This window comes from Physella acuta, unplaced genomic scaffold (genome assembly GCF_028476545.2).
Source record: "Physella acuta isolate Inbredline_101_S28 unplaced genomic scaffold, ASM2847654v3 ptg001163l, whole genome shotgun sequence".
Classification (NCBI taxonomy): domain Eukaryota; kingdom Metazoa; phylum Mollusca; class Gastropoda; family Physidae; genus Physella; species Physella acuta.
The window spans coordinates 197,501-216,669 of NW_026732680.1; the positions used below are offsets into that span (position 1 = coordinate 197,501).

Here is a 19,169-nt window from a genome sequence, read left to right on the forward strand (position 1 = left end):
CAAATATCTGGCCACAGGAACCAAGTACCTAGCCACAGGAACAAGACATCAAGACAGAGATACAAATATCTGGGCACAGGAACCAAGTACCTAGCCACAGGAACAAGACATCAAGACAAAGATACAAATATCTGGCCACAGGAACCAAGTACCTAGCCACAGGAACAAAACATCAAGACAAAGATACAAATATCTGGCCACAAGTACCTAGCCACAGGAACAAGACATCAAGACAAAGATACAAATATCTGGCCACAGGAACCAAGTACCTAGCCACAGGAACAAGACATCAAGACAAAGATACAAATATCTGGCCACAGGAACCTAGTACCTAGCCACAGGAACAAGACATCAAGACAAAGATACAAATATCTGGCCACAGGAACCAAGTACCTAGCCACAGGAACAAGACATCAAGACAAAGATACAAATATCTGGCCACAAGTACCTAGCCACAGGAACAAGACATCAAGACAAAGATACAAATATCTGGCCACAGGAACCAAGTACCTAGCCACAGGAACAAGACATCAAGACAAAGATACAAATATCTGGCCACAAGTACCTAGTCACAGGAACAAGACATCAAGACAAAGATACAAATATCTGGCCACAGGAACAAGACATCAAGACAAAGATACAAATATCTGGCCACAGGAACCAAGTACCTAGTCACAGGAACAAGACATCAAGACAAAGATACAAATATCTGACCACAGGAACAAGACATCAAGACAAAGATACAAATATCTGACCACAGGAACAAGACATCAAGACAAAGATACAAATATCTGGCCATATGAACCAAGTACCTAGTCACAGGAACAAGACATCAAGACAAAGATACAAATATCTGGCCACAGGAACCAAGTACCTAGCCACAGGAACAAGACATCAAGACAAAGATACACATATCTGGCCACAGGAACAAGACATCAAGACAAAGATACAAATATCTGGCCACATGAACCAAGTACCTAGTCACAGGAACAAGACATCAAGACAAAGATACAAATATCTGGCCACAAGAACCAAGCACCTAGCCACAGGAACAAGACATCAAGACAAAGATACAAATATCTGGCCACAAGTACCTAGTCACAGGAACAAGACATCAAGACAAAGATACAAATATCTGGCCACAGGAACCAAGTACCTAGCCACAGAAACAAGACATCAAGACAAAGATACAAATATCTGGCCACAAGTACCTAGTCACAGGAACAAGACATCAAGACAAAGATACAAATATCTGGCCACAGGAACAAGACATCAAGACAAAGATACAAATATCTGGCCACAGGAACCAAGTACCTAGCCACAGAAACAAGACATCAAGACAAAGATACAAATATCTGGCCACAAGTACCTAGTCACAGGAACAAGACATCAAGACAAAGATACAAATATCTGGCCACAGGAACAAGACATCAAGACAAAGATACAAATATCTGGCCACAGGAACCAAGTACCTAGCCAAAGGAACAAGACATCAAGACAAAGATACCAATATTTGGCCACAGGAACAAGACATCAAGACAATGATACAAATATCTGGCCACAGGAACCAAGTACCTAGCCACAGGAACAAGACATCAAGACAAAGATACAAATATCTGGCCACATGAACCAAGTACCTAGCCACAGGAACAAGACATCAAGACAAAGATACAAATATCTGGCCACAAGTACCTAGTAACAGGAACAAGACATCAAGACAAAGATACAAATATCTGGCCACAGGAACCAAGTACCTAGCCACAGGAACAAGACATCAAGACAAAGATACAAATATCTGGCCACAGGAACAAGACATCAAGACAAAGATACAAATATCTGGCCACAGGAACCAAGTACCTAGCCACAGGAACAAGACATCAAGACAAAGATACAAATATCTGGCCACAGGAACAAGACATCAAGACAAAGATACAAATATCTGGCCACAGGAACCAAGTACCTAGTCACAGGAACAAGACATCAAGACAAAGATACAAATATCTGGCCACAGGAACAAGACATCAAGACAAAGATACAAATATCTGGCCACAGGAACAAGACATCAAGACAAAGATACAAATATCTGGCCACAGGAACCAAGCACCTAGCCACAGGAACAAGACATCAAGACAAAGATACAAATATCTGGCCACAAGTACCTAGTCACAGGAACAAGACATCAAGACAAAGATACAAATATCTCGCCACAGGAACCAAGTACCTAGCCACAGGAACAAAACATGAAGACAAAGATACAAATATCTGGCCACAAGTACCTAGCCACAGGAACAAGACATCAAGACAAAGATACAAATATCTGGCCACAGGAACCAAGTACCTAGCCACAGGAACAAAACATCAAGACAAAGATACAAAATCTGGCCACAAGTACCTAGCCACAGGAACAAGACATCAAGACAAAGATACAAATATCTGGCCACAGGAACCAAGTACCTAGCCACAGGAACAAGACATTAAGACAAAGATACAAATATCTTGCCACAAGTACCTAGTCACAGGAACAAGACATCAAGACAAAGATACAAATATCTGGCCACAGGAACCAAGTACCTATCCACAGGAACAAGACATCAAGACAAAGATACAAATATCTGGCCACAGGAACAAGACATCAAGACAAAGATACAAATATCTGGCCACAGGAACCAAGTACCTAGCCACAGGAACAAGACATCAAGACAAAGATACAAATATCTGGCCACAGGAACCAAGCACCTAGCCACATGAACAAGACATCAAGACAAAGATACAAATATCTGGCCACAGGAACCAAGTACCTAGCCACAGGAACAAGACATCAAGACAAAGATACAAATATCTGGCCACAAGTACCTAGTCACAGGAACAAGACATCAAGACAAAGATACAAATATCTGGCCACAGGAACCAAGTACCTAGCCACAGGAACAAGACATCAAGACAAAGATACAAATATCTGGCCACAGGAACCTAGTACCTAGCCACAGGAACAAGACATCAAGACAAAGATACAAATATCTGGCCACAGGAACCAAGTACCTAGCCACAGGAACAAGACATCAAGACAAAGATACAAATATCTGGCCACAAGTACCTAGCCACAGGAACAAGACATCAAGACAAAGATACAAATATCTGGCCACAGGAACCAAGTACCTAGCCACAGGAACAAGACATCAAGACAAAGATACAAATATCTGGCCACAGGAACAAGACATCAAGACAAAGATACAAATATCTGGCCACAGGAACCAAGTACCTAGTCACAGGAACAAGACATCAAGACAAAGATACAAATATCTGGCCACAGGAACAAGACATCAAGACAAAGATACAAATATCTGGCCACAGGAACCAAGTACCTAGCCACAGGAACAAAACATCAAGACAAAGATACAAAATCTGGCCACAGGAACAAGACGTCAAGACAAAGATACAAATATCTGGCCACAGGATTCAAGTACCTAGCCACAGGAACAAGACATCAAGACAAAGATACAAATATCTGGCCACAAGTACCTAGCCACAGGAACAAGACATCAAGACAAAGATACAAATATCTGGCCACAGGAACCAAGTACCTAGCCACAGAAACAAGACATCAAGACAAAGATACAAATATCTGGCCACAAGTACCTAGTCACAGGAACAAGACATCAAGACAAAGATACAAATATCTGACCACAGGAACAAGACATCAAGACAAAGATACAAATATCTGGCCACAGGAACCAAGTACCTAGCCACAGGAACAAGACATCAAGACAGAGATACAAATATCTGGGCACAGGAACCAAGTACCTAGCCATAGGAACAAGACATCAAGACAAAGATACAAATATCTGGCCACAGGAACCAAGTACCTAGCCACAGGAACAAAACATCAAGACAAAGATACAAATATCTGGCCACAGGAACCTAGTACCTAGCCACAGGAACAAGACATCAAGACAAAGATACAAATATCTGGCCACAGGAACCAAGTACCTAGCCACAGGAACAAGACATCAAGACAAAGATACAAATATCTGGCCACAAGTACCTAGCCACAGGAACAAGACATCAAGACAAAGATACAAATATCTGGCCACAGGAACCAAGTACCTAGCCACAGGAACAAGACATCAAGACAAAGATACAAATATCTGGCCACAAGTACCTAGTCACAGGAACAAGACATCAAGACAAAGATACAAATATCTGGCCACAGGAACAAGACATCAAGACAAAGATACAAATATCTGGCCACAGGAACCAAGTACCTAGTCACAGGAACAAGACATCAAGACAAAGATACAAATATCTGACCACAGGAACAAGACATCAAGACAAAGATACAAATATCTGACCACAGGAACAAGACATCAAGACAAAGATACAAATATCTGGCCATATGAACCAAGTACCTAGTCACAGGAACAAGACATCAAGACAAAGATACAAATATCTGGCCACAGGAACCAAGTACCTAGCCACAGGAACAAGACATCAAGACAAAGATACACATATCTGGCCACAGGAACAAGACATCAAGACAAAGATACAAATATCTGGCCACATGAACCAAGTACCTAGTCACAGGAACAAGACATCAAGACAAAGATACAAATATCTGGCCACAAGAACCAAGCACCTAGCCACAGGAACAAGACATCAAGACAAAGATACAAATATCTGGCCACAAGTACCTAGTCACAGGAACAAGACATCAAGACAAAGATACAAATATCTGGCCACAGGAACCAAGTACCTAGCCACAGAAACAAGACATCAAGACAAAGATACAAATATCTGGCCACAAGTACCTAGTCACAGGAACAAGACATCAAGACAAAGATACAAATATCTGGCCACAGGAACAAGACATCAAGACAAAGATACAAATATCTGGCCACAGGAACCAAGTACCTAGCCACAGAAACAAGACATCAAGACAAAGATACAAATATCTGGCCACAAGTACCTAGTCACAGGAACAAGACATCAAGACAAAGATACAAATATCTGGCCACAGGAACAAGACATCAAGACAAAGATACAAATATCTGGCCACAGGAACCAAGTACCTAGCCAAAGGAACAAGACATCAAGACAAAGATACCAATATCTGGCCACAGGAACAAGACATCAAGACAATGATACAAATATCTGGCCACAGGAACCAAGTACCTAGCCACAGGAACAAGACATCAAGACAAAGATACAAATATCTGGCCACATGAACCAAGTACCTAGCCACAGGAACAAGACATCAAGACAAAGATACAAATATCTGGCCACAAGTACCTAGTCACAGGAACAAGACATCAAGACAAAGATACAAATATCTGGCCACAGGAACCAAGTACCTAGCCACAGGAACAAGACATCAAGACAAAGATACAAATATCTGGCCACAGGAACAAGACATCAAGACAAAGATACAAATATCTGGCCACAGGAACCAAGTACCTAGCCACAGGAACAAGACATCAAGACAAAGATACAAATATCTGGCCACAGGAACAAGACATCAAGACAAAGATACAAATATCTGGCCACAGGAACCAAGTACCTAGTCACAGGAACAAGACATCAAGACAAAGATACAAATATCTGGCCACAGGAACAAGACATCAAGACAAAGATACAAATATCTGGCCACAGGAACAAGACATCAAGACAAAGATACAAATATCTGGCCACAGGAACCAAGCACCTAGCCACAGGAACAAGACATCAAGACAAAGATACAAATATCTGGCCACAAGTACCTAGTCACAGGAACAAGACATCAAGACAAAGATACAAATATCTCGCCACAGGAACCAAGTACCTAGCCACAGGAACAAAACATGAAGACAAAGATACAAATATCTGGCCACAAGTACCTAGCCACAGGAACAAGACATCAAGACAAAGATACAAATATCTGGCCACAGGAACCAAGTACCTAGCCACAGGAACAAGACATTAAGTCAAAGATACAAATATCTTGCCACAAGTACCTAGTCACAGGAACAAGACATCAAGACAAAGATACAAATATCTGGCCACAGGAACCAAGTACCTAGCCACAGGAACAAGACATCAAGACAAAGATACAAATATCTGGCCACAGGAACAAGACATCAAGACAAAGATACAAATATCTGGCCACAGGAACCAAGTACCTAGCCACAGGAACAAGACATCAAGACAAAGATACAAATATCTGGCCACAGGAACCAAGCACCTAGCCACATGAACAAGACATCAAGACAAAGATACAAATATCTGGCCACAGGAACCAAGTACCTAGCCACAGGAACAAGACATCAAGACAAAGATACAAATATCTGGCCACAAGTACCTAGTCACAGGAACAAGACATCAAGACAAAGATACAAATATCTGGCCACAGGAACCAAGTACCTAGCCACAGGAACAAGACATCAAGACAAAGATACAAATATCTGGCCACAGGAACCTAGTACCTAGCCACAGGAACAAGACATCAAGACAAAGATACAAATATCTGGCCACAGGAACCAAGTACCTAGCCACAGGAACAAGACATCAAGACAAAGATACAAATATCTGGCCACAAGTACCTAGCTACAGGAACAAGACATCAAGACAAAGATACAAATATCTGGCCACAGGAACCAAGTACCTAGCCACAGGAACAAGACATCAAGACAAAGATACAAATATCTGGCCACAAGTACCTAGTCACAGGAACAAGACATCAAGACAAAGATACAAATATCTGGCCACAGGAACAAGACATCAAGACAAAGATACAAATATCTGGCCACAGGAACCAAGTACCTAGTCACAGGAACAAGACATCAAGACAAAGATACAAATATCTGGCCACAGGAACAAGACATCAAGACAAAGATACAAATATCTGGCCACAGGAACCAAGTACCTAGCCACAGGAACAAGACATCAAGACAAAGATACAAATATCTGGCCACAGGAACAAGACATCAAGACAAAGATACAAATATCTGGCCACAGGAACAAGACATCAAGACAAAGATACAAATATCTGGCCACAGGAACCAAGCACCTAGCCACAGGAACAAGACATCAAGACAAAGATACAAATATCTGGCCACAAGTACCTAGTCACAGGAACAAGACATCAAGACAAAGATACAAATATCTGGCCACAGGAACCAAGTACCTAGCCACAGGAACAAAACATGAAGACAAAGATACAAATATCTCGCCACAAGTACCTAGCCACAGGAACAAGACATCAAGACAAAGATACAAATATCTGGCCACAGGAACCAAGTACCTAGCCACAGGAACAAAACATCAAGACAAAGATACAAAATCTGGCCACAAGTACCTAGCCACAGGAACAAGACATCAAGACAAAGATACAAATATCTGGCCACAGGAACCAAGTACCTAGCCACAGGAACAAGACATCAAGACAAAGATACAAATATCTGGCCACAGGAACCAAGTACCTAGCCACAGGAACAAGACATCAAGACAAAGATACAAATATCTGGCCACAGGAACAAGACATCAAGACAAAGATACAAATATCTGGCCACAGGAACCAAGTACCTAGCCACAGGAACAAAACATCAAGACAAAGATACAAAATCTGGCCACAAGTACCTAGCCACAGGAACAAGACATCAAGACAAAGATACAAATATCTGGCCACAGGAACCAAGTACCTAGCCACAGGAACAAGACATTAAGACAAAGATACAAATATCTTGCCACAAGTACCTAGTCACAGGAACAAGACATCAAGACAAAGATACAAATATCTGGCCACAGGAACCAAGTACCTAGCCACAGGAACAAGACATCAAGACAAAGATACAAATATCTGGCCACAGGAACAAGACATCAAGACAAAGATACAAATATCTGGCCACAGGAACCAAGTACCTAGCCACAGGAACAAGACATCAAGACAAAGATACAAATATCTGGCCACAGGAACCAAGCACCTAGCCACATGAACAAGACATCAAGACAAAGATACAAATATCTGGCCACAGGAACCAAGTACCTAGCCACAGGAACAAGACATCAAGACAAAGATACAAATATCTGGCCACAAGTACCTAGTCACAGGAACAAGACATCAAGACAAAGATACAAATATCTGGCCACAGGAACCAAGTACCTAGCCACAGGAACAAGACATCAAGACAAAGATACAAATATCTGGCCACAGGAACCTAGTACCTAGCCACAGGAACAAGACATCAAGACAAAGATACAAATATCTGGCCACAGGAACCAAGTACCTAGCCACAGGAACAAGACATCAAGACAAAGATACAAATATCTGGCCACAAGTACCTAGCCACAGGAACAAGACATCAAGACAAAGATACAAATATCTGGCCACAGGAACCAAGTACCTAGCCACAGGAACAAGACATCAAGACAAAGATACAAATATCTGGCCACAGGAACCAAGTACCTAGCCACAGGAACAAGACATCAAGACAAAGATACAAATATCTGGCCACAAGTACCTAGTCACAGGAACAAGACATCAAGACAAAGATACAAATATCTGGCCACAGGAACAAGACATCAAGACAAAGATACAAATATCTGGCCACAGGAACCAAGTACCTAGTCACAGGAACAAGACATCAAGACAAAGATACAAATATCTGGCCACAGGAACAAGACATCAAGACAAAGATACAAATATCTGGCCACAGGAACCAAGTACCTAGCCACAGGAACAAGACATCAAGACAAAGATACAAATATCTGGCCACAGGAACAAGACATCAAGACAAAGATACAAATATCTGGCCACAGGAACAAGACATCAAGACAAAGATACAAATATCTGGCCACAGGAACCAAGCACCTAGCCACAGGAACAAGACATCAAGACAAAGATACAAATATCTGGCCACAAGTACCTAGTCACAGGAACAAGACATCAAGACAAAGATACAAATATCTGGCCACAGGAACCAAGTACCTAGCCACAGGAACAAAACATGAAGACAAAGATACAAATATCTGGCCACAAGTACCTAGCCACAGGAACAAGACATCAAGACAAAGATACAAATATCTGGCCACAGGAACCAAGTACCTAGCCACAGGAACAAAACATCAAGACAAAGATACAAAATCTGGCCACAAGTACCTAGCCACAGGAACAAGACATCAAGACAAAGATACAAATATCTGGCCACAGGAACCAAGTACCTAGCCACAGGAACAAGACATTAAGACAAAGATACAAATATCTTGCCACAAGTACCTAGTCACAGGAACAAGACATCAAGACAAAGATACAAATATCTGGCCACAGGAACCAAGTACCTAGCCACAGGAACAAGACATCAAGACAAAGATACAAATATCTGGCCACAGGAACAAGACATCAAGACAAAGATACAAATATCTGGCCACAGGTACCAAGTACCTAGCCACAGGAACAAAACATCAAGACAAAGATACAAATATCTGGCCACAGGAACCAAGCACCTAGCCACATGAACAAGACATCAAGACAAAGATACAAATATCTGGCCACAGGAACCAAGTACCTAGCCACAGGAACAAGACATCAAGACAAAGATACAAATATCTGGCCACAAGTACCTAGTCACAGGAACAAGACATCAAGACAAAGATACAAATATCTGGCCACAGGAACCAAGTACCTAGCCACAGGAACAAGACATCAAGACAAAGATACAAATATCTGGCCACAGGAACCTAGTACCTAGCCACAGGAACAAGACATCAAGACAAAGATACAAATATCTGGCCACAGGAACAAGACATCAAGACAAAGATACAAATATCTGACCACAGGAACCTAGTACCTAGCCACAGGAACAAGACATCAAGACAAAGATACAAATATCTGGCCACAGGAACCTAGTACCTAGCCACAGGAACAAGACATCAAGACAAAGATACAAATATCTGGCCACAGGAACCTAGCCACAGGAACAAGACATCAAGACAAAGATACAAATATCTGGCCACAAGTACCTAGTCACAGGAACAAGACATCAAGACAAAGATACAAATATCTGGCCACAGGAACAAGACATTAAGACAAAGATACAAATATCTGGCCACAAGAACCAAGTACCTAGCCACAGGAACAAGACGTTAGGCCACTGGTACAAACTTCTGTTCACATATATAAACACCAGGCCACATGTAGAAATATCGGACCACAAGTATAAACATCAGGCCACAGAAACAAGACATCGGCTGGGCCAATAAGCCAGCCTTCTCGGCCAGCCTTAAGGCTGCCACCACCCAAGGCCTATACCGTAGTATCTAGCCCCAGCTATGTGTGTGTTTTTCCTATCGCCACCCTTCCTCTTTTATAGGCTGGTTTTGCCCACCCCTTCTCATCTCCCCAGACCATTGCGACCACCAACTGTCTGTTATCTATTTGGCCCGGGCCGACCCGTAGGTTGGGGTAGCGGCCTTAAGCTCATAAATTAAGGAGACGGGTGACCAGCGCTTGGGCTGCCGCCATTGTGCCGGACAGGCCATTAAAATGAAACGCGGAAGCATGCTCATGAACTGACCATACGCGGTCAAGCCAGTGCCAAGGCGATCGCTGGTGCGACGTTGGGCACATTGACGGTTGGCCGTTTATCACTGGAACGCTCATTGCCCGTCCAAAGGCTGATTGGTTTCACCACCGTGGGCATTGCACAATTGAAGTCCCGGGGACTAGGGTTATTAAACGTGGCCAAAAGCTAAAAAATTACCTGGTGACATCACGGGCTGACCACCTGTGTGATACCAGGCCGCCATTTTGTGATTTAGTGGTGGGGGGGACATTAACCCCCGATTTAGTTTTGATAAAACATATCAAAAATATAACTACAAAAAAAAAGCCAAATATGATAACCAAAAACTAAAATAGGCCGATTTAATATTCAATACAATATTATAGCCTTCACCACACGAATATTGTTTTCTTAAAGGCTAAATTATAACTATCCTAGTTTTCCCCATCCGGAGTGATTCCCTTAAATGACTAACCAAGTAACTATTTTACTTAAGAATAAACAATAGAGAACAATATATATATATATATATATATATATATATATATATATATATATATATATATATATATATATATATATGGTGCATTGGTGCATGTGAGTTATATCTTCATTAGAAACAATATCTTATGTGGAGTTTACAAGAGTAAATTCAACAAACATAGGAATTTAAACAAAAAATTGTTTATAACCATCCCATACCATCATTTAACACTTTGTGATAAAAAAAAAATTAATATACCACCTCGACCTGTTTTGTGTTTTATAACTTCATAAGTTTAGGTACAAGTTAACATAGTTATAGTCCTACGTGAGATTATATTTACCTGGTCCAACTTCGACATCCTGAACATTGGGATCATCCGTAGATGTAGATGTGTCCATTTTTATACTTTTACAGAGGCCTATTTTATAAAAATATAAACGACATAAAAAATAATAATATATAGGCCTAATCCAGTGGCGTTGCTATGGCGGGTGTCAAACGGTGCCGTTTCTCGTGGTGTCATCCCCCCACTCAAAAAAAGTATATATATATATATATATATATATATATATATATATATATATATATATATATATATATATATATATATATATATATATATACATATAAATATGTGTGTATATGTATATGTATAGTTGCAATTGCTGTCACCCCCTACCAATTTTTACATGATGGCTTCAATTTGTGCGCACATTATACTAATCCACCTATTAATTCACGTGGAACAGCATCGTATTCAACGTAAATTATTAGATTTTGGTGTCAGCCCCTCACCGGTCGTTAATTGACTTACCAGTTATTCAAAATACTCAACAAAACATTTTTTCCTCTATACATTTTGCAGCTGGTGTCTTCCTCCCCCCTCCCCTCCCGGTGATATTTTTTAAAGTGTGCTCAGTTAACAGTCAAGTAAAGCAGCACCCCTGATTCTCCGCCAGTAGTATTGTGCCTACTTTCGGTTTAAAGAGCGTCCTGCGGTAGTGTAACCGATGTCTCACACGAGCGCCCCGTGACGACTCTGCCGATCGACGAGATGTGTCGTACCTCACTATCACGCAGGGTGATTTACGTACACTCTAGGCTTTCATACAACAAGCGCTAGGGCGTCTGTGTGCTAGTGTGGGCAAACCCGCGCCCCAACAGTTATGATGCAAGAAATATAGCGCCTGCTTTGTTTACATTTAAATAACTCAGTTTTAGAAAACAAGACCACGCGTCTGAAAATACAGTGAATATATTGATCTGTTTACTTCTATAGATTTTGAGTCTTACTTTACACGATTCTTCAGACAGTCATCGGTGGGGAGATGCCACCAGCGAAATCTCCAGCCAAAAAGAACTACAATGTGAAATGTTTTACCTGGGTCTAGGACATTACCCCCCCCCCCACACACACACACCATAGATTCTTTAAGGCATCTCTTCAGAGCCCCATCCCCTCTAGTGGCGTAGCGAGGTCGGGTGTCACCCGGTGCGGCACTTAATGGTGTCACCCCCCCCCCTAGAGGCGTAGCGACGATTCCCGGGGGCTATCTTTCAAATTTTCGATTTGCACCCCCCCCTCAAACTTTCAATTTGCACCACCCCCCTCAAGTTTTTTTCTATATATTTTGCTATTTTTTGCCTTGGTGTCACCCCCCCCCCCCCATATGGTGTCACCCGGGGCGGTCCACACCCCCGCCCCCCCCCCTTCGCTACGCCTCTGCCCCCCCCCCCCCGGAGAAAGTCGACCACTCCCCCCCCCATCATAAATTGAATTTATATAGAAAACAAATAATTTTACCAGTGTCCGCCGTCCGCCCCCACAAATATCAAATGCCCCCCCCCCCGCCCCCCGGAGAAAACAGTATTTAAGAAACACTGCCACACACACCAGTCATTAGCCCTAACCCAATTACCCTCTGCCATGTAACCCACATTAGAGTACATATTACGGGCTGTATATCCCCACTTTCACCATATCTATCTCCTTTTTCGTAACCCCATTCGTAACCAAAAATCATTTCCTTATCCTTAACCATCACCGTATCCCTATTCTTTTTTAAACTTTTTAACATATTCTATTACCTTTATCCCCTATCCTATCTCTTACCCTTAACGATGGGTTATCGACATGGGGTCATGTCCTACTCAGTGGCGTAGCCAGGATCGTCTCAAGGGGGGGGGTCCAATTTTTACCCGGGACAAACTTTCGATTTGCACCCCCCCCCTTAAACTTTCGATTTGCACCCCCCCCCCTCATACTTTATATATCAATCGGTCTATTATAACCTACCCCCCCCCCCCCCCTGCCTACGCCACTGGTCCTACTGAAGTTTTTGGGCCAGGGTAGTTTATCAAGGGAGTTGGTAATTGACAGGAAGTAATTAATATGGGGGGGGGGGTAATGACACTGGGGGAGTCTGCCTAATTGTCTGAAGGAGATTAATGATATGCTACCGGTTTACCCACCTCCTAACCCATTGTGTACATGACATCGTTCTCTATATAGGCCACAAAATTGTAATTGTTTGGCGAAGCAACCTTAATCCCTCCCCTTTAAAAATCCTCCTTATAAGGCTGTTGTTAGCTTTTGGTCTTTTAAACTTTTGTATCTAGATCCGTAACTGCCTCGTTTGATTCATAGTGAACTCTGCACTTTGGTAAGAAGCAACGATCTTAAACCTACGGGGACTTAGCTTACCTGCAAGAAACCCTACCTGATCTCTGCGATTAACATTTAACAAAACAAACAGTCGGAAATAACCGACTCTGTTTGTAAACAGTAGCTGTTAAAAGTAAATGACCCGTGTGACTTAGAACATGCACCAAGCGCACTAATAAACACTTCGTTCAATAATGATGCTAGATCGTTGTTTACTTAACCACAAAGCAAGTGTAAATTATTAGCACTTCACGATGGTGCGAGCACTGGTTAAAGTATAGATTTAATGTATAAATATTTGTTTCTGTCTTATCGGGAGGGGGGGGGGGGAAAGGGGCGCTCTTTGGGGGGAAGGGGGGCAGTGCCCTATTGAATAGATTCCGAAGAAAGAAATGTGTTTAAATTTGCTGGGTTCAACATTCTCATCTTGTCCCTTCTCCCATTCGTGCTCAAAACGCATGGGGTAGATTAAGTGGACTCTATCTGTTTCAAAGACATCTGCATGTATGAGGGAATAGTGTTGTCAGCCCTATGCATAGCTGCTTCGTTGGGCGGGCTCTAGGTCGTCATACAAACCCGAGATTTTTTTAAGGCTTCTCTTCCCCGTCTACCCCCTCCTCCCCGAACTAAATTGAAAAACAAGAATATTTAATTAAAGGAGGAAATAGTTATTTTAACCATGCATACGATTGTAACTAGGAAAAACTAAATACGCTAACCCCTATCGGATGTAGTGTTCTAAAAATGTATTAGTGAGTCCAGAGTTATTTTTCTTAAGAAGAATGTGAAGTCTTGAGTTATTTTTCTTGAGAAGAATGTGAAGTCGAGAGTTATTGTTCTTGAAAAAGTTTGCCAGGCAGGATCTGTTAGAGAAGAGTTTCTAGAAACAAACTGAACAAGTAAAATGAAGTTCATCTTTTTAATTTTTTGAGATATAGATGAAGCATGTGCTAGGTCAAGGTTGTTACATCTTGACACATGCTGGGGGCAAAAAGTAACAAAATTACTGCAGTGCAATCTAGGCACTGAACTTAAATAAACAAATTAAATAAATTTGTAATGATGCCTTTTATAACAATATCATCATCCATTGACATCTTTACTTGTTCCATGTGGTTGTACAAACAGTTGCTTTATGGGGCGGGGTGCAAACTGCACCTGAGGACGCCATTTTTTTTTAAAAGTCCAATTTTATACAGTTTAATGTATTTAGATTAAGAAGCACCAAACTATCAGTTCCCACCAGAGGCGTAGCGACCCTTCCCAGCGCCCGGGGACAGACTTTCGATTTGCACCCCCCTCAAACTTTCGATTTGCACACCCCTCAAACTTTCGATTTGCACCCCCCTTCAAACTTTCGATTTGATTTTCCAACCTATTTTGGCGCCCCCTAAGGTCGGCGCTCGGGGACATATATCCCCCGCCCGCCCCCCCCCCCCTGCTACGCCTCTGGTTCCCACACAGGGTGACACCCACCTTCTCCTATTGAAACTGAGACACGGCACCCACCATCTTCTATAGAAGTTAAGACACGACACCCACCTTCTCCTATAGGAACTGAGACATCGCACCCACTTTCTATAGAAACTGAGACACGCCACCTACCTTCTCCTATAGGAACTGAGACACGACACCCACCTTTTCCTATAGAAACTAACCCAGGCAGATAAAGAATCCCCCCCCCCCAATGAATGACAGAGAAGGAAGGATCCTAACAAGTGAACGCTTAGTCATAGTGATCTCTTCCGGCGCCAACTTTTAATCCCCCTCCCCCATTTTTTTTTATGGTTGTAATTCAAAACTTCAGATGAAATGAGCTTTTAATATTTTTTCAACCCATTTATGCGCCCCTAAGGTTGGCGCCCGGAGACATATGTACCCACCTGCCCCCCCCCCCCCCCCCACTTCACTACGCCTCTGAGTGAACGATGGGTCAGCACTTTAAAGAAATTCTAAATCAACCTCTCTCATCAACCATTCCCGACATACTTCTGTATAATCACCTATTAAACACCCACACAAAGCTAGAAATAGTAAGGCAATAAAGAGTATGAAGGGGTCGGAGGGTTCATGCGGTAGAGAGCTGGACTGCTAACCCGTAAGTCTCGAGTTCGAATCCAGGTTCAAGTCAGTAGAGTCCACCTAACTCCGATGGGTACTTAACTCATAGTGCTGACCACACTATCTCTTCATATGCCGAGGTCACAGAAACAAGTGAACTCTACTTCACCGTCAGGTTTGAAAAGGGAACTTTACTTCACAAAGAGTATGAAAAATGGCCAAGCAGCTGGTATTCCACCAGATGCACTCAAAGCAGACCTTGCCATATCTTTGTAAGGCCTACTTTTATTCACTGAAGATGATTTACTTGTACATAATACAAAACGACTAATTTTTATTTATGCTAAACCTCAAATTTGAATAATTAATTAATTGGTGATCAGATGTTATGTGGAAGGTTGGAGGGTTTTATTTTAAGGAGTATTATTTGTTTAAAGAAGCATCGGGAACATTCACGCCAATGTATTACCCAGAAGGTAATTAGAACTACATAGTCTTTGTCGAGAATAGAATAGATACTTTAATATGTATTGAAACTATTATTCTAATGAATACTAATATCGTTAATTTTATTCTGCCTCAAATTTGCATAAAATCAATAGAAAAGTAAAAAAGTAAAAAAAATTCAAAACTGATTTTTTTAGAATTTTTATTGAAATACATAGACTAATGGTGAATATATAAAAATGTAAAATAAATATAAAATATATTTTAAAGATGTAACATTCTGCAGTCATAATAACAAAACTTGAAACATCTGTATGAATAATATATAATATATGTGCTACAAACATTAATTTTCTCATTTTTTTAAACAAAAAAAAAAAAGAAATATGAATTGTAAATGATGTCAGATAGATTAAGAGTATTAGTCAAAAACAATAAGGAGATTCATTGGTATAAACATTAACTTGTAGATATTTCATCTTTATTGTATAGGCATGCATGCAATTTTTAATTTTTTTTTAACTTAACCAAGTGTTCCTGAGTGACAATTTTGGGTTAAAAGTATTTGAATAGGATTGTAAACTCAAATAATTGAATTTTCACAAGTGAATTTTAAAAATTTTCTTAGCACCAGATAAAAAAAACCAAACTTATTAAATAACATTAATAAAACCTACTTTAAAATTGCAAAATACTGTGATGAAATAAAAATGTTGACATGCTTTGAATATAAAAAAAAATTAAACACAAATTCATCTTAAAAAAGTGTTTCATTTATGTAACAATTAGGTTTTGCAATTAGCTTTTAATAATTTTTTTACCAAACTAATCTTCTTTTCACAATTGGTATAACTACATTTTAAAAAAGCTTTACAAAATTTATTTAATTTTTTTCAAATAATGATAGCAAAAAAGGTTTTTAAATCTTTTTTAAACTATTTTAAGTAGTTTGGTGGTGATAACACACTAAACTTTGTCAATCCATGTTGATCTATATTTTAACACTTCATTTTTAAAAATTTTTTTTTTTTCCTAAGAATCAATGAAAATTTGAATATAGAGAAAAAAAATTTATGAGCCAAATGAATGTATGTCTGGTACTTAGTAATGGCATATTTACATAAAACTGAAATAATATAGATAAATGGTAAATATCAATAAATATATCAAATACTTAACATGGGGGTTTTAAAAATAAGATATAAATAAATAATTATAGTTGTTTTTTTTTTTAAATTTAGTATCTTCCTTTTTTTGTTGAGGTGTTTATGAGAGAAATTTACTTCATCTTGAATTAGGTATCTGAATTTTCAAATTCATAAACTTAAAATGCAGATGAATGTTTACGAAGGATATTGCTAAATTTAAACTCGTGTATTTTCATAGTTGTAGTAGAGGTTATAGAATAGTTTCTTTCTAAATCTAAAAAATGATAACTGTTCAAGGTATGGGTTTTAGGAACAAGAGTACAAGGTTCAGGATTAGAGGAGGAAATTATGCTGTCTATATTTAATTATGTGTTTGGCTAGGTGTTTTTACCCTTTTATCTTTGAAGTGTGCAAATTATTTTCTTAGAAATCATGTTGGACTTCATGATAATATCATGATGATACACAATAGCTTCAATTAATGTCATTAAGTAACCTCTGTGAATACTGACAAACAGCAAGGATTAGTAAAGAAATGTGCAAATAACATCTATAAAGTGATATTTGTATTCAGTCATAGACTCTCATTTGAATCAATAACTTTTAAACTGTGCCTTTAAGCTTAAGTGTGATTGAAAGATAGAAATTGAAAAAAATGAACACTTAGTTTGCAGCTCCAAAGCAGCTTGTTGCTGGCCAGTGGTCTAAACTATCTTCATCCATATCTGAAAGATACCTAAAATTGAAAATAAGTTAGTTTTAGGATAAGTGTTTAATGCTATTAGTGGGGTCAAATGCAAGAACCTGTAACTAAGATCCAAATTATGCAGTGCAGAAACTTATTAATTTTAATATATTAAGTTTCATTCAACAGAAAAGCTAGTTCTTTTATTAAATAACTTTATTAGTAATTTAACATAAAAATTACCTACTTATGATTAGATTTCTACTTAGTTAATTTTATGAGTGGATCTTTTTTTTTTGTAGACACTGAGACTGTGATGGATATAACGCTATAAATTGATGGCTGTTTGATCTTATGTTTTAGTAAACCAAACAAAATATCTGAGGGCACTATTGGAATTAATACTAACTATAGGCTGACTACTACTACAGTGAATTATCCACACAAAGAGTTGAATGAAATAGGTAAGCATTAAAAATTTATAGAATTTTATATAGAATTTAATATACATAGTTGTATAGTGGACACTAAGCATTTGTATATGAGTACCCTAACATCATAACAATATCTATTAGATTTTAAAACATTGAGGTACAAATAAGTAAACTTAAACATACCTTTCAGTGTCAGACGTGGTGAGTTCTTCAATTAAAAACTTCACTTTACTCCAATTTTTAAAGGATATTAGTTCTGTATTTGTGCCAATAAAAAATCGCACAGCCTTTATGCCTATAGCAAAGTATTGAACTTTTTTATATTTGATCATAGAGCCTAATTGATTTCCACATATTCCTTTTCCATCTGTCTTACCCTGGCATAGAACCTGCCCTGTAAAGTCAACTTCATCTATTGTTTTTCTTTTCATATACCTGATCTCCACTTTACCAGATTTCAATAGATCGCTACAACAAATTTAAAATTATATTATATTGATTTTAACTTTGTAAATTCTACAAATTATATTTAAAAATATTTTAATCTTGCTTAAATTTCAATATTGAACACAAAAAAACCCAGGAAAGGTTTCTAAATACTGGGTATGATAAAGTAAGAAATAATATAAAGATTAAGTTATTACATGAAATTGATGTACACAGATTTTTCTGTTCATTAAAAATAAGGGAATTGCATCAGCTTACTTTTAAAA

The 19,169-nt window shown here is 39.5% G+C and overlaps 2 protein-coding genes across 4 annotated transcripts in view; both read right to left on the reverse strand.

Annotated features, from left to right (window-relative positions):
* The window catches only part of LOC131956618 (interferon-induced helicase C domain-containing protein 1), an 18,086-nt gene extending 4,240 nt beyond the window's left edge, over positions 1-13,846 (reverse strand). The window contains exons 1-2 of the mRNA XM_059321143.1: positions 13,737-13,846; positions 11,357-11,434 (exon numbers count right to left, since the gene is read on the reverse strand). Coding sequence (XP_059177126.1) covers positions 11,357-11,414 — 58 coding nt within the window. The 5' untranslated portion in view covers positions 11,415-11,434; positions 13,737-13,846. The remainder of the gene's footprint in view (positions 1-11,356; positions 11,435-13,736) is intronic.
* Positions 1-19,169, reverse strand: part of LOC131956614 (antiviral innate immune response receptor RIG-I) — a 66,263-nt gene that overhangs the window by 10,196 nt on the left and 36,898 nt on the right. The window lies entirely within an intron of this gene.